General features: G+C 60.2%; 1 protein-coding gene across 2 annotated transcripts in view; it reads left to right on the forward strand.

The window, feature by feature from the left end:
• Positions 1–270: 270 nt before the first annotated feature.
• PTPRU (protein tyrosine phosphatase receptor type U) overlaps positions 271–16,485 on the forward strand; it is a 76,879-nt gene continuing 60,664 nt past the window's right edge. For both annotated transcript variants that reach the window (XM_075437877.1, XM_075437878.1), the window contains exon 1: positions 271–346. In XM_075437877.1, coding sequence (XP_075293992.1) covers positions 274–346 — 73 coding nt within the window. In that variant the 5' untranslated portion in view covers positions 271–273. The remainder of the gene's footprint in view (positions 347–16,485) is intronic.

Here is a 16,485-nt window from a genome sequence, read left to right on the forward strand (position 1 = left end):
ATTCCCCCCTCCCTTCCCACCGCGGGGGGCGGAGCCGGGGCTCGCTCTTGCTCGCGCGCGCGGCGGCCGGCAGGGGGCGCCCCCGGCCCGCCCGCGCGCGGCGGCGGGGCCCGCGCGGCGCTGACGTCAGGGCGGAGCGAGCCGCCGCCGCTATTTGAGGCGCGGGGCGGGCGCGCGTGCCCCGGTGCGCCGGAACCGCGGCGGCTCCGCGGGCGCGCAGGCGGCCCCGGCCCCCCCCCCCCTCCCCCACCCCCCCCTTCCCCCCCCCGCACCATGCGAAGCGCTCGGGCGCTGCTGCTCGCCCTCGCCCTGCGGGTCTGCGCGCTGGACACCGAGACCCCCGCCGGTAAGAACGGGGCGGGGGGGGGGGTGTCCGGGTTGCTCTGCGGGAGCGGGGCGCGCTGCCCAGCACCCACAGCGGAGGGGTGAGGAGGGGGCTCCGCCACCCCTGGTGCTTCCCCCCCCCGTCCCGTCCCGCCGCCGTCCAGTTCGGGACGAGGGAGGGGGGCTGGGCCGCACCCCCGCGGCTGCACAGCCGGAGCCGAGACCCCCCCCCCCCACCCCGGTACCGGGGCCGCCCCCATCTCACCGCACCCTCGGGAAGGAAAACTCCCCCCCGGGGGGTCGGTTTTTGGGGGGTGGGGGGGGAGCCCTGCCGGGGTTCGGACCCTCGGCGGGGGGGGGCCACCGGGGCATCGCCCGGCGGGGGAAGGCGAAGCCCCGGGCGAGGGGTCCCCGTTATGGGTTGATTTGCAAGCGCCGCTCGGCCGGGGGGAGGGGGCCGGGATGGGGGGTCCCGGCGGGGTTTGGGGATCTCTCGGGGGGAGCAGGTGGGGGCCGGGGCCGCGCTCCGTTCGCAACCCCCCCCCCCCCCCCCACCCCCGGCTCCCTCCGTGCCGCGGGGGGCAGGGGCAGAGTTTTACCAAAGCGCGATCGATTTTTTAAAATTTATTTTTTTCTCCTTTTCCCCCTTCCCTTGGGCGCTTTAGCGGGGACACGGTGCCTGCCTCCCCCCCCCCCCGCCCGGCCTTGCCCCTCAAGCAGGGGCTGCGGAGGGGGTGAAGGTTGAGATGGGGGTCGTTGGGGGGCACAGCCCGACCCCCTCGAGTGGCAGCAGCGGGGCTTGGGTGCTGCGGGGTGGGGGGATTGGGGGCTCCCGAGGTGCTGCGAGTGCTTTCTGCAGGGGAAACTGAGGCACGGAGGGGACGTGAGCCGGCGCCTCGCTCCCCGGGACCCTGCTGCTGCAGCCGCCGGCTCCTGGGCATCAAGATGTATTTTTTTGCCTGGTTCTTTAATTTTTTTTTTTTGCCTTTAAAAACGAAGCAACTCCCCTCCATGCAGCACAAATGTCGGTGCATTGATTTTTTTTTAGGGGGGGGGGGGGGAGGGTAGTGGCCTCTCTCCCAAAATTATCAATAGTGGCACCCATCAGTAAGCAAAATAAGGGTGACCCGTGTGGAGGGGGGGGACGGTGAGTGGGAGAAATACAAACCAGCTGAGGCTTGCTGCAACCTCCTGGCTTTCTACAGATGGGGGGGAGCGGGCTTATATTTTTCTGGGGCAGCTGCAGCGGGGGAGAGGGGTGTGCTGGGGTGGGGGGAGCTGCTGATCCACGGATGGAGCAGCCCCGCGCTTCGGGGCAGAGCAAGGAGGCAGTGGGGAAACTGAGGCACACAGCTGGCGAGGGGCTCCCAGCCCTCCCATGGAGGAAGGGGCTTCTGCACCCCCCCCCCCCCCCCCAGGGTGTCAGAGGGGGGTCTTGAGCTGTGCTGCTCCCCATTGTGGGGTGTGTGGCTTCTCTGATGGCTGTCAGGGCTGGAGGGACGGTAGCGGGGACCTGGTGCTGCTGATGGAGTGGCTCTGGGGGGGTTTTTTTGGGGGGGCTGCCCCTTCCAAGCAAACCCCTTCCCTTCCCTGCAAGACGGCATTTGCAAAGGGCAGGATCGAGCCCGCTCGGGTGTAAATCAGGAGCGCGTTTACCCCAGTGGTTCCCCTGTAGATGCAGAGCAGCCTTGGCTCTGCGGTGCAGCCGGGGGGGCTGGGTCCGGCCGGAGACGGGGGGTCTGCTGCCAGCCCCCCGGCTCTGTCCCAGCCGGATTCTTTCACGTGAATCCCGTGTATTATCCCATAATTCATTTTACATGAATTCCATGAATCCGATGCGGCTTGGCCGGCTGTGGGGACATCACCCAGCTCGTCCCTGCGGGGCTGGGGGCTGCACCGCGGGCAGGGCTGGTGTGTGGGGGGGGAATCTTGAAACCATCTGCGTGTGCTCTGGGGTCACCGGAGACCCCGGCCGGTCGCGGGGAGGACCAGCTGCGTGGCTCTGTGGGTGTTTGGGAGACGGGCGGCTTTTGTGCCCTCCTTTGCGAAGAAGGGTCCCTGGTGTGAGTGGGGAAACTGAGGCACGGCGTGCCGGTGACTGAGTGACCCCGGTGAGCGAGCGGCTGAGCTGGGAGAGGAGCTGGGTGCCGCGGGCACAGCTTCCCCGCCGGCTCGGGATGCTCTCTGCTCCTTCCCGGAGCGCGCAAACTTCTGCGATTCGTTAAGATTTCCGAGCGACGAAGCTGCTGGTGCCCACCCGCGCTGTGCGTATCGCGGGGGGGGCCGGGCTGGGGTTGGGAAGCGTTTGCTGACCCCCAAACGGGCGATCCCTGGGGCTCCCGCGGTGGCAGCTGGCTGTGTCGGGGACCTGCGGGTTGTCACCCGTCCGCAGCCCGCGGAGCCTTTCGCCTTGCTGGGAGCGGGCTGGCTCGCGGGGCTCCCGGCCGGACCACCGGGCAGTGGCTTTTGCAGGCTCAGCTCCTTCCTCCTCCTCCTCCTCCTCTCGCCTTCCCCTGCTGGGAGAGGGTGCAGCTCCCCTCCTCTGCATTGCACCCGAGCACCCTGAAACTTCTGCCATCGGTTGCTTTCCAGGGGTACCCCAGCCTGTTTCCCCCCCCCGGGCTGTTTGCTGGCAGCGGGGACGTGTTGGGGACATCTTGGGGACGTGCGGCTGCCGGTGCTGCATGGCACTCCCGCCGTAATCATGCGGAAGCTGTTTGTGCTTGGGTTTGACTGCGTTAGCAGCAATTAAACAAATAAAATAATTGGGCTCGCAGCTTCCCCTCGAGAGGTTGGTGCTGCCGGCGAGCACTGGACTGGGGTTGGTGGCAGCGCTGGTGACCCTGGGACTGGTTTGAGGGGGGGTGGCTGCTGGCTGTGTTGGATGAGCCCCTGGCTGGGGGCCAGGCGGGAGAGCTGGGGCCACCCGAGGGTCCCGTCCCCCCCCTCCCCGACAGCCCTCGCAGGAGGTGGCACGGGTGACCCCGACCCCGCGGTGTTGTCTCGGCCGAGTGGATGGGAACCGCCGAGCAGACGCTGTCCCCAGCGCTGGGATTGGGGTTGGGGAGCGGAACAAATCCGGCTGGCGTCCCCCAGCCCGGCTGTTACCCCGGCGTCTTCATCCGGGGGGACGCGGGGGGATGCTTGGAGGAGGGGGGCAGAGGGGGGCTGCATCCACAGGGCAATGGCTGGGTGGGGGGGGGCTGGGCGGGGGGGCTGTCCCTGGGTGCTGCGGGGTGCTGGGGTCAGTGGTTTGTGCTCTCCCGGTGCCTGATCCTGCTCTTCCCAGCGCTTCGCCCGGTGTTTTTCCCTCCCCCTGGGCTCTCCCATGCCAGGGCATTTTTATTTTCCGCACCTCGCCTTCGTCAAGCACATAAAACGTGCAGGGGCGTTACACCTTCCTTGTCAGCTTGTTTCAGGCTTGGATTTTTTTGATTTTCTCTGCCTGTTCTGCTGTGCTGGGGCAGAGTTTCTCCTGCTTTCTCCTGCGTGTGTGTTTCTGCCATCCGGGGAGCACCGTGGCCTTTCCCAGAGGCCCCAGACAGTGCCGACACCGCAGGCTCCTACACTGGGATGCTCCAGAAAACCCCGCTCCCGCCGATGTAGCCAAGGGCCCAGGGCAGAGGTTTCCTGCTCCCAAGCCCTTGGGTCTCCTCTGTCCCCTCTCCATGCACTGGAGCATGCTGGACCTTCGCCATCCGTGGGGTGAAGCAGGATTTAGGGATGCTCCGAGTGATGCTGGTGCTCCTGGATGGACCGGTCCCTCCGGCTCCGTATCCGCAGCTCCGCGGTGGCGGGGGGGGGGCAGTGCCGGTTTTGCCCCCCACCAAGACTCACAGCTTCGCTTGCTGCGTTTTTGCCCTCTTCTGCTTGCTCCGAAACTCCTGTTTTCATGTTTTTCCTCCGGATGCTTGGACCTGCCCTGGTCTTGGGACCGGGATCCTGGTGAGTCACCTCCTGGCCTGCGCTCCGCATTTTTCCCTTGGTTATCGAACCCCAGACAAACCAGCCCTGCTCCAGCTTCCCTGGGAGCTCTCCCGGGAGCAGAGCCCAGCAGGATCAGGGCCCCGTGGAGGTGCAGAGATGCCTCCTGGAAGGCAAGGGCTGATGCTTGCTGGTGGCTTTGACCCCTGCCCAGGCAGGGACCCCCTCCCTGCTGCCTGCTGGTGTTGGTTTTCCCCCTGAGCGCACCCGGGATGGAGGTTTTCCATCGCAACGTGGCCCCATACCCCATCCTTTCTCTCCAGAAGGGCTGAGAGCCCTGAGCACCCCAAAGCACCCCATAAAAATCCCCTCCTTGCTGCACACCCCCCCTCCAGGGATTTGCCGCTTTGCTTTCGGCCGTCGTGCGAGGGTTCAGCGCGAGGGGCTGGCGAGGCAGAGGCAGGTAAAGCCCTGCTGCTGCTCCGAGCTGGGAGGTAGCGCAGGCTCCGGAGAGCCTTATCGACACAGCCCTGCCATCTGCCTGCTTAAACCTCCCTAAATAAGCTTTTTAATAATCTATTATTAACATGCACTATAATTGTCTTATTAGGCATGTCTGGGAACCTTTAGTTACTGCGTGATTAAATGCCAAGATTCCCAAACCTCCTCTTTTCCCTGATGGTGGCTTGGGATTTGCTTTGTAGCTGTCCTTGGATCCCACTCCTGACCCAGGCTGGCAGTACTTGGGGAAACTGAGGCTCTCCCCTCTGGACAAGGAGGATTCCCAGCAATTAAGCCTCTGGAGCTAATTGCCTCCTCGTTGGCAGCCTTGAAGTCCTGAGATGGAGCTCTTTTTTTCCTGCTGCAGGTGGCCTGGCAGAAGCTGCTGCTGGTTGGGATGGATGCGGGTGGGCGATGGGGTGCATGATGAGGGTGCCAGCCTGCTGTGCCCTGACCTTCCCCGGCTGGAGAGGGTCCTGGGGACATGGGACCTGCTCTTCCTCGCTGGGCGAAGGGCAGCTCTGGGGGGGAGGAGGAGGAGGAGAGCTGTGGAGCTGGCAGGTGCTGGAGGGACTTCCCTGGCTGTTCCCTGAGCCTGTTCCTTTCCTGGTGCTGGGAGCGGCTTCTTCTGCACCCTCTGCCCAGATCGAAAGGCAAAGTCCAGCTCTGCTCCGGCTGCTGGAGGGCAAAGGCAGAGCCCCTGTCTGTGCAGGCAGCCATGCCCCCCCCCGCTGCTGCTGCGCTGGGGGCTCGCATCAGCTGCGCTTCTGAGCTGGTTTTTTTAAAATCAGGATTGTTGTTCCTGCCGACTGGGTGGTCGTTAGCTGCAGCTCGTTCCATGGCTGCTTTCGTGCTGCTCCGGGTCCTGCCCGGGGTGTCGCAGCCCCCGCCTGTGCCTGGGTGCTGGGGGGGGACAGATGTCCCTGGTAGCCCTTGGGTTTCCTGCAGGTTTAGGGGCTCAGGCTTTGCACCCTGGTTTCTCCCACCTGCAGAGCAAATCCAAGCGTGGAGCATGGCAGCCTCACGCCCTGTGAGCCAGGATTGGGGCTGTCCCTGTCTTCTGCGCCCACTGCCAGACCCCAAATCTGGGTGCTGGGGCTCTGCTTGCTGCAGGAGCAAAGCCGCCCCCCCCCCCTTCCCCCTGCTCCCCCGTTGCTGTGGGGCTGTTCCCGTGGGGTGCCTGGCCGTAGGGATGCTGGAGCAGCTCCGAAGTGGAGGCGGGGAGGGTGGGAGGGTGATGCTGCTGCAGTTTGGAGTTCACTGGGGGCTGGTGCATGACCCCCCCCACCCCCCGTGCCTGGCACACAGCTCGGAGGAGCCTCCTGACTGTTTTTAGCCATAAATTTATTGTTCCCTGACCTCCCTGCCCCCCAAGCGCAGAGCATTGCCCCCACACTGCAGCTGCAGGGTGTAAATGTTACAGCCAGAGCAACTCTCTCTGGATATTTGTCATACGCTATTTTTTGTGTGTTTTCTTGGTTTAGCTTGGAAAAATATTGCCACATCGCCCACCATGGGGTGGTTGTGCTGGTGCAGACCCCCCTGCTCCCTGCGGCTCCAGGCCTCCTTGGCTGCACGGGGCTGGTGGTGGGTCCATCCCTCCCTGCTCCGGGACTGGGTGCTGGGCTCTGCCCCAGTGTGGCACCCACCGGGTGTTGGGGACCCCCGTGGTTTGGGGAGCCTGGTGCAAGCCAGTGAACTGCTTTGACTCCTGGGACCCACTGTGTGGATCAGACCTTGCTCGACATTAAGTTAATCAGGGTTGTGGCTGTGATGCGGTGGCTGGCTGGCTTGTGATGCTGAGCTATCCCAGGATGGGACGTGGGGATGGGGACACTGATGACCTGATGCAGCTTAACGAGGCCACTGTCCCTGCGGCCGTGCTTGGTGCCTGCAGGTGAACGCGTGCGGAGAGGAGCTGCGGCAGCCCCTGGGCGCTGGAGCCTGGTGTGCTGCTTCCTGCTGGAGTCCTGCAGCCTAATTAGTCCAATTAGCCCAGCTGAGGAGCAAGGGCTGTGTTGGGCCAGTGTCCTTCACCCTGCCATTGGCCCATCAGCTGCTGGTCGGGGCAGCTGGATGTCACTGGGAGGAGGATGTCACTGGGAGGTGAGCGGTGGCTGGTCAGGGAGAGGAGCTGAGATGCTTGCTCCCCTGGTGCAGGGGTCTTGGCTTTGGGGTCCTGCCCAGGGGTGGTCTTGCTGTCTGACAGGAGATGGTGGAAATGGGTTTTTTCTCCAGAGGGGATGGAGCATCATGGCCCCTCGCTTGCTGAGGTGAGGGCAGGTGGAGGGATGGACTACGGACAGACCGCGGTTCCTTGCTTGGATGGATTGAGGAGGTATCTGTGGAGCTGCTCTGGTTTTGGGGGTGCTCTGCAGGGTGCCTTGGGGTGCAGCCCGGTCCCGCACTGGTGGCCCTGGTGCCTGGGTTACCCCCAGATCTTGAGCCGTGATGGTGGAGGGTTCAACAGCAGGGATATTAAAACCTGGGTGGCAAGTCCAGGTAGACCCACCTGAGGATGGTGTCTCCTCCGAAGCCCTCCCCTGCTGCTGGCAGCCCACCCGTGGGGACGAGGATCTGTCACGGGGCAGGGCAGCCCCACACACCCAGTGCCAGGTCCCAGGTCGTGCAAAGCTCCTCACCCCTGAACAGCACATCCCTGCCTGTCAGCAGAGCCACGTTAACACCCTGTGTAATTAGCAGAATTAATGCTCTTCATATAATCACTGGGTGCTGTAATTTGGGTAATTGGATTAGCAGAGGTGGGTGATCCCTGGTCACTCCCCCCAGCACCTCAAAGTCCACACCGGGACGTCTGGTTCTGTGGTTTTGGGGGCGATGGGCACCCGATGGAGGTGGGTGCTGGAGCTTTCCAGTTTGTGTTTTGGGCAAGGGGCAGCCTGGGGGTGACTTTTTAAGCCTCCGTGGTGCCAGGGCAGGGTCTGGTTTCTCCCCATGGGGATGTGGTGCAGGTTTGGCCATGGCCCAGCCAGGTCTTTTCCCAAGGACTCTCCTATTTCTGCTTATTTTTACTGTATTTTCAGCTGTCTGGGTGATAATGCCCCATTGATTTTTCTGCAGCCAGCAATCAGCCTGCTTTCCTTGGATTGTGACGATACCAAGCTGAAGCAGCGCGTCCCTGCATTGGGTTATTTCTCTATTTATTAACTGAGCTTTTTATTTAGTATCTCACCCGGGCTCGTGTTTGGGGACCTGCTGCTCCCCGTGCCTGGCTCTGGACAGCATCTCTCGGTGCGAGGGGCCACCCCCTGCCTTGCTTCCTGCTGGGCTGTCCTGCTTGGGCTGGGTCTGGTGGCTGCAGCCGGCTGGGGACGGGAGCTGGGACCTGGCTGGGGCAGAATGGGTGCTCGTGTGGGGTTGCGGGGTGCTGGTGTGGGGTTGTGGGGTGCTCCATGCACTTTCAGCACCGCTGCAAGGTCTTTTCTCTGACCACCCACGCGCTCCACAAAATTTTTCAGTTATTGCTGCAGAATTAGTGTAATCCCAGAGTTTTTAGTGCGTGGGCTGAGGATGCTGCAGGTCAGCCCCGCCGTGGGGATGGGGACAGCTCTGGGACCCGGCAGCGGGGCAGGGTGGGGGCACAGTGCCTTGGTCAGACAGCCTGCCTGGAGCCAGGGCTGCAAGCGGGGTCCCACCGGGGTGTGCCTGGGCTGGGGGGAGCAGTGGGACACCCCGTCATGGGTGGCTGTGGGGTGGGGGGAGGAAGTGATTGCATCCCAGTCCGCAAGAGCAAGGAGGACAAAAATAAGTTGGGGAAGGAATTACCAGGAATGAAGCTTTGGGTGTCTGAAATACTGGAGTGGTGGCATCGGGGTGGGGGATTGGAGTGGGGTCTTCTGTGATGGGAGCTGCTGGGGTGGGGGGGATTGAGGGGGGTGCTGCAGGTGAGACCCCTGCCTAGTGTGCTTGCTGCTTGGCAGCTGCTTTCCTTTCACTGGAGTTGGATGGAGGGTCCTGAGCCTTCCCGTGGGGATATGGGGTGGGTGGGTGCTGCAACCCAGGGGCTTGCTGAAAATCCAGCCTGGGGGGGGTGGGGTGGGGGTGTCTCTAGGCTCACAGGGAGGGTGATGCCTTCCCCTGCCTGGATGGGGGGGCAGAAGGAGGGCGGGGGGTTTGGGGTGCTGCTGTGGGGCTGGGGAGCGGGTCCCTGTGTGGGAGCAGCTGGGGAGGAGGGAAAGGAGGGGTTGAGTGGGTGCCCCACGGACCCTCCCAGCTGCTGATGCCATCCGTGGATCCATCCTGAGCCCCGGCCATCGGATCACCTTGTGCCACCAAACTTGGGGTTTTGCGTTCAGGGACGTGGATTCAAACCCATCCACGCACCGAGTGTGCCAGGTCTCAGCGATGCAGTGGCACCTCAGTGTCCCCGCTGGCGCGGTGCTCCTGCCTGCCCGTCCTCAGAGCTGGAGAGGGGCAGGCGGTGGGTGCCTACCTGCGTCCCAGCTGAGTTTTTATAGGGCCTATGAAAATAAAGGGGGCGGGGATGGACTTTGAGCAGCTTTCCAGAAAAAAGGGAAATTTGATTCTTTTTTTTTTTTTGACCATTTACGAAGCAAACCTGGCTTTGCAGCCGGTGCTGCCAGCGATGGGGGAGAGGTATTAAAAGCAATAAATAAGCTGTTAAGGAAAGGCGTCTGTGGGCTCCTGCGACTCTGGATTTACAACATGCCGTCCCTAAGCACCGGCTGCTTTTATGCCTAATGTCTGCATGAGTGCCTGCACCCGGGGGACCCGAGGAAATTATCTGCCTGGTTAAAAGAGATTTTAACCTCTGGGAGCACTGGGATGCTGGTGGAGACCCCCTGAAGAGTTTGCTGGAGCTGCTGGTATTTACCCCAGCTGTGGGAATGGATGGATGCTGGAGCCAGCACTGGCTGGGGATGGCTGAGCACAGCTTGGGCACTGGTAAAAACACGCCTGTGGGTGGGCTTTTGGGGGCTCGATGCACTGTATCCCCATCTGTGCCTGACTGAAGGGTGCCTGGCTTGGTCCAGCATGCTCCCCAGAGCTGTGATGCAGACGCTGGGGCCATCAAGCACCTTTTTATTCCCCCAACAGGGGCTTCTGCCAATGCTTTTAACCTCCCAGCCGATCCTGTTCCCCTCATTTAATAGCAAAGGGTTTAGCTGAGCTCGTGCCTCCCCAGCGCGGGCAGCCGGGCCTGTGGGTGATTGATTCACCCACGTCAGCCGCATCGCCACCTTTAAACCTTGCTGAGCTTCCCATGTTGCTTTTCCCAGCTCTCCCAGTGCAATTCAAGGAGGAGGAGGACCTCGACCTGGGTTTCACATTGCACTGAGATGTGTTCCTGCTCTGCCCTGACCTGCCTCCCTGCTCCTCTTCCTCCCACTCTTATTTTTCCCAAGGGCTGGGAAGCGGATGCTGGGTGTGCTGGGGACCATCCAGCCCCAATCACCGGCTGGTTTTGCCGCATGAGGGCTCTTCGGCAACGCAAGTGGCTCTGTGTTTCTGCCTTGAAAGGCCATAAATAACCCGGCGGAGCTGGCACGTGCTCCATCACAGGAGGATTAGCCCACCGGCGCGCTTCGTTCCCGCATCCATCACTGCAGAGAGGTGGTACCCAGAGGACAAGAGGCTGCTGAGGGGGGGACTGAGGGTTTCCCCCATCTTTATCCCTTGCAAAATGGGGTTGGCTTGGAAAACTTGGTCTTTTCTGTGATTTCTGCAGACAGGGCTGGTGTCTGAGCCCCCCAGGGCTGCGGTGATGCTGCTGCCGTGTCCTGGGGCGGCTGCTTTCCCTGCCTGACCTCGTGCCAAAGGAGCATCTCCGTGTCCTGGGGGGTTCCCCAAAAGCAGCGTTTCACTCTCGGGGCTCATGGTCCTGGTTTCTTTGGGTCTGTGGGCAGCCTTTATCAGGGCCATGGAGACCAGATGGTAATACAGCAGCTGGGGTGGGAAATGAGCTCTCCCCGCTTCTTTCCCCCTTTTTTTTTTGTTTTATTTCATTCTTTTTTCCCTTTTTTTTGCCTTTCCCCCCCTGCCACCCAAGATGCCCGGTGGCTCCGTGGCCTGGGAGCAGTAACTGCGCAGCAAGCAATCGATAACAGTGGGACAGGGGTTTCCGAAAGCCTGCCTTGCTTTTCTTATGGAGTCAGAGGCAGCCCTGACTATGTTAATTAAGTGATGGTTAATTATTAAAGCACTTGAGTTTCAGGCTAGCGGCCTCCTGGCCGGAGAGCTTTGAGGGCATTTCTGTGCTGCAGGACCTCTCCCGACCTGGGTATAAATAACGGAGAAAGGATGCTGGTCCTTCCCTTGGGAGCAGCGCCGGCCGGATCCGGAGCCGTGCAGGGACAGCACTTGGGTGGGGGGTTAAACACAGACGGCTGCTCCCGACCACCCAGCCTGCGCCCCCCAGCATCGCCGCAAAGCAGCCGGGGAGCTGCCAGACCTGATGGCACCCGCATCGGGTGATGCAGCACCCTGCTCCCAACGGTGCTGACCCCCGGGGAGCTGCTTTGGGGGGTGTCAGGGAAGGGGAGCTGCACTTTGCAGCTGGATGTGCCCCAGGCAAGGACTCCAAATGGCCAGATTAATTATCCTGACTTTGCTTTTAAAAGTGTCTTCATGGTAAGGACCACGTGTGCTGCGCATCACCTTGGATGAGCGTGGGCCGGCCCCGTGGCATTGCCAACCCTGCAGAATTGTGTTTTTCCCAGTTGTATTTGCTCCCCCCATGCCTGGGGATGTCTGTAATGAATCCCCATCTCCCAGTTCCCCCCTGTCCCGGTGCCCAGGGTCCCTCAGAGGCTCTTGGACCTGGAGCTGGGGCCGGGCACTCGCTGCGGGAGGTTGGACGCCTCCATGGGGACTTGCCAGGTAAAAACCGTAAAGAATTTTAACAAGCCAAAAAAGAAAAGGAGATTTATGTCTTCTGTCGTTGCTGGTAGACGGATATTGTTCTCCTCGTCCTGCGCTTTCCAAACACTGAGGTTATCAGGCATAAGTGACTTATTATGCAAATCCTCTGTCTTAATATCTGGCTGCTCTCTCCCTGGAATTGCATTGGCTAAACCCCATGCGTTATTGGAGCTGCTAATGTTTACACATTAGCTTCTTTGGCTAATATACAAGGCTTCAAGTTGCAAATTGATGTTTCTTACAGCTGAGCAAATTATTTTTCTATTAAATGCAATATTTAAAATGATTTGGAGAAGCAAAACAAACTACTGGTGAGAATTTTAATGGAACTGCTTTCCATATTCTTCTAATCAGCTTGTATCGGGGCCAGGGAATGGGTGATTTTTTTTTTAAACGTTTCTGTTTCACAGAAGTGGGGAACAGAGAGGAGCAGGGAGGATGTTTATTGTAGCCTGCGGTGTGTGCAATGCACAAAATCATTTGCAGGTGCCTGTTGTGCTTGTGCCCTGGGTGCTTTGAGTGTGCGAAGTGCAGCTAAGGGGGGGTTTAGCATCAACTCCCCTTTGCCAGGACCAGACGAGATGATCCCACGGCCGAGACCTGAGCCCTGGGGTGCGTGGGCTTGGCTCGGGGCTTCCAGGCTTCTCCGTCGGTCGGAGATGCTGCGGCACAGGACCTGCTTTGGGTCTTGGTTTGCTCGCTGAGCTTGATTCCTTGGTGCCGCAGACCCCTGTACAGCATCATCCCCCAGAGTGTGAGCCCCCCCAGATGGAAGCGGGGTTTCCCATCCTGTCTCCGTTAATAACCTCCACCGGGAGCCTGCGCTATGGTGCATGCAAGAACTTGCTGGATAAGAAGTGTATCTAATTTTAGATGGCTTGCAGCGAGTGTTCCCTATCCCCCGTGTCTGCTGGCGCCCGGAGGAGAGCAGCTCCCGGCGTTTCCCTGCCGGGGTCGTTCCCGTAGGAGCGTGCCGAGGAAATCGCCTTTAAATAGCAGCTGGGATCTGGGAGGTGGGAGGCTGGCGGGGGTGCCGCGGAAGGGGTGGCATCTTGCTGGCATCTGCTGGAGCGGGATTCTGCATCCCAGCAAACCCCGACTCCCCGGGCTTTCTGCCGTCCCTGGGGAATGATGCCGGGCTGCTGGTGTTCTGGGACTTTGCCACATTGCCTGCGTGCCTCAGTTTCCCTATTTGCAGCAGAGGTATTAACCATTTATCCCGTGTAAAGAACTTGATCCTTTGGTGCAGAATAAGAGCATCTTTCTCATATGTGTTTAAGAGCAGAGGTCTTGGGTGTGATGGTCCAGGGCTGTGTGGCTTTGCCTGGCCTCTGGCTCTGTCCCTGCTCCGGGGAAGCAGTGAAGACTCTGGATTTGGGAGACAGAGGAGCTCTGCTCACCCCCTGCCACATCTCGGTGTGTTGGGATGATGGTGATGATGGGTCGTGGCCCTGTTTCACTGTATGGGGTGTTTGCATACCTGCAGGTACCCAAATCCTTCTGATTTTCTGCTGGTAATCACCCGGGATGGGGGCAGGAGCTGCTGGAAAAGGCTGGGTGTGAAAAATTAATCCTGACTCCAGAAGGTCACCTGTGTCAGCTTTCCTGGCTGGTGCCTGCGCTGTGCGGTTTGGGGTGCTGGGGGGCTTGTGCCCTTGGGGTGCTGCATCCCAGAGATGACCGTGGGGTGGGAGCAAAATGGGCTTTTCCCCATCGATTGGCTTCGCCCTGTTCTGGACCGGGAGTCCTGGATGCCCACTCCAAGTTTCATAGCTCTGGGGAGCCCATGTTTGCTAAAGTTTGGGTATAGACCCCTTTTTTTCATAAAGCCTTTCCACTTTTAGGTGTTATTCGTGTAGCATCCCCATCAGATGATGTCCCGAAGGGTCTGGGCGCTGTCGTTAGCCCCTCGGAGCACGGGAGTGTGCGATCCCATCACGGACGGTGCCGGGCCACCCTTCAGCACGGGAGCCTTTGCGAGGCTGCTGGATAAAAGAAAAGAGAAGCCCGTGGAGCATGTCCCACGGTGCAGGAGGTTAAACAGAAAAGGTTTAAGTGTGTAATTAACTTTGAAGCGAGAGGAGCGTAGGCTCAGCGGATGAAAGAGCGCCGGGCGGGCTGGTGGGCAGGCGGCCATGTTCCTCAGTGGCCACAGAGATATAATGAGACACCGTCCGTTGTACTTGGTGGTTTGGTCTTTTCTTCTTTTCCTCCTGCTTCTTCGTGAATCCTTGGTTCCTCCTCTTCCCCCTCCCTGGCCTTTCTCCTCTCCATCCCCGGGTATCCGGGAGGGATGCGGGGTGGCACCAGTACCTGTCTCCCCGATGAATCTGTTAAGCTACCACTTTTTTCTTTCTTTTTTTTTTTTTTTTTTTTTAAATTTGGTCCATCGGGTGTTGAACCCCCACATTGGTGCTCACCCCTCTGCCCCGGTGCTGCAGTGGTAGCAGTGGTACCCAGGAGGGATGCTGGGTGACCCTGGTACCCGGGGGAGTGCTGAGCAGCACTGGTGACCATCTCCCTGGCAAACCCCTCAAATCACCTCTTTTTCCTTTCTTTTTACAAAATTCTTGTCCATCTGGTGTTGAAGCCTCATGTTAGCGCTTGTCCTGCTGCTCGGGCGTGCTGTGGTGATGTGGAGGTGGCAGTGGTCCCCGGGGCGGGGATGCTGGGTGACAGCAGTACCCGGGGAGGATTCTGAGCAGCGCTGGTACCTGTCTCCCTGGCAAATCCCTCAAACCACCTCTCTTTTTCTTAATTTTTAAAAAATATTGGTCCATCTGATATTTAACCCCGGCTCTTCTCCCCTCCTCCTGGTCATGCTGTGGTGCCACGGGGGTTTTGTATGGGGTGTTTGACGGGGTATGTCTCATCCTTGGCACGGGTGCCTGCCGTGCGTGGGGTCAGCTCTGGGTTTGGGGGGGTTGGGTGACTTTGGGGTGTGCAGGCAATGCCGTGGATGCGTCGTGCCCCCGGGGAGCGGTCGTTACGCCCTCAGCAGTATTTTTAGCCATTCACATCACACCTCCTGCGCTCGCTGCCTTCATCCCATCGCCTGGAGCTGCTGCTACCCTGGCCCTGAGCCAGCGCAGGGGCTGGGAACTGGGGTCTCCGAACTGGGGGCTCCGTGTTTCTGCCCGGTGGTTTTTAGGGAACATCCAGACCCGGAGTGGTCCCGTGCGGCTCCCTCAGACCCCGTCCCACTGCCGTTAGCCCTTAGGATGGGTGTAACCGTCCCCATTGCTGCAGACAGGTACTTTGGGTTGCAGTCTCCCTCCCCTCCTTGCAAACATGTTGTTGAAACCTTAATTTTTTGAAAGCCGCTCTGGGCTTTACCCCCTTTGACTTGCCACGGCTGCTGGGGGAACCCACAGCCACCCCTTCTGGAGCTGCCATGTTGGCATTTGGTTCCTCAGGTGTTAATTTTTATGCCCTTAGGAATCTTGTGGTGGGGGTGGAGAAGGGGCTGGAGGTGGAACTTCTCCCTAACCCTGCCCTTGGGTGGGGAGAGAAGGTGCCAAAAGCATCCCATACCTCATGGAAACCAAGGCTCCGCAAAACCTTTTGTGTTTTTTCCCTGTGTATACAAATCATAGATAAATTTGTCGGCGAGATGGAGCAGCCAGTCGAGCCGCCTTCATTTTGTGCCGTGGATGGGGGGAGCGGGTGGGAGGGAAGGCTCGCGCTGGGGAAAGCCATAACAATAAACCTGTCCGAGGAGCAAGATGGATGGGCTCGGCCAGCTTTGCCTCTGCCAGCAGAATATCTACTCCACGTAATTGCATTTTAAGCTTCTGGAGCCTGGGCATTGTCTCGCAGGTGGCTGAGCATCCAGCCTTGGGGTGACTCCTGCTTGACCAGCCTGATCTCCTTCTATGAGCAGGTGACCCGCTCAGTGGGTGAGGGAAAGGCTGTGGGTGTCATCTACGTGGACTTTAGTGAGGCCTTGGATGCTGTTTCCCACAGCGTCCTCCTGGAGAGGCTGGCTGCTCGTGGTTTGGATGGGTGTGCTCTGCGCTGGGTAAAGAACTGGCTGAATGGCCAGGCACAGAGAGTGGTGGTGAATGGAGTTAGGGCCAGTTGGTGGCCCGTCATCAGTGCTGTTCCTCAGGGCTCGGTTTGGGTCTGGTCTTGTTTACCATCTTTATCAATGATCTGGATGAGGGGATTGAGTGCTCCCTCAGTAAGTCTGCAGATGGCACCAGGCTGGGTGGGAGTGTCGATCTGCTTGAGGGTGGGAAGGCTCTGCAGAGGGGTCTGGACAGACTGGATCGATGGGCCGAGGCCAGCTGTACGAGGTTCAACAAGGCCAAGTGCCGGGTCCTGCCCTTGGGTCACATCAACCCCATGCAACGTTCCAGGCTTGGGGAGGAGTGGCTGGAGAGCCTGGGGCTGTTGGTCGAGAGCCGGCTGACCAGGAGCCAGCAGTGTGCCCAGGTGGCCAAGAAGGCCAACGGCATCCTGGCTTGGATCAGGAATGGTGTGGCCAGCAGGAGCAGGGAGGGGATCGTGTCCCTGTACTTGGCACTGGTGAGGCCGCACCTCGAGTGCTGTGCTCAGTTCTGGGCCCCTCACTCCAAGAAGGACATTGAGGGGCTGGAGCGTGTCCAGAGAAGGGCAGCGAGGCTGGGGAGGGGTCTGGAGAACAAGTCTGATGGGGAGCGGCTGAGGGAGCTGTGGGTGTTCAGCCTGGAGAAGAGGAGGCTGAGGGGGGACCTTCTCGCTCTCTACAACTGCCTGAAAGGAGGTTGGTGTGAGGGGGGTGTTGGTCTCTCGCAAGTAAGAAGTGATAGGGTGAGGGGAAACAGCCTCAAGTTGCATCAGGGGAGGTTT

Source organism: Opisthocomus hoazin, chromosome 17, assembly GCF_030867145.1.
Source record: "Opisthocomus hoazin isolate bOpiHoa1 chromosome 17, bOpiHoa1.hap1, whole genome shotgun sequence".
Taxonomy (NCBI): Eukaryota; Metazoa; Chordata; class Aves; order Opisthocomiformes; family Opisthocomidae; genus Opisthocomus; species Opisthocomus hoazin.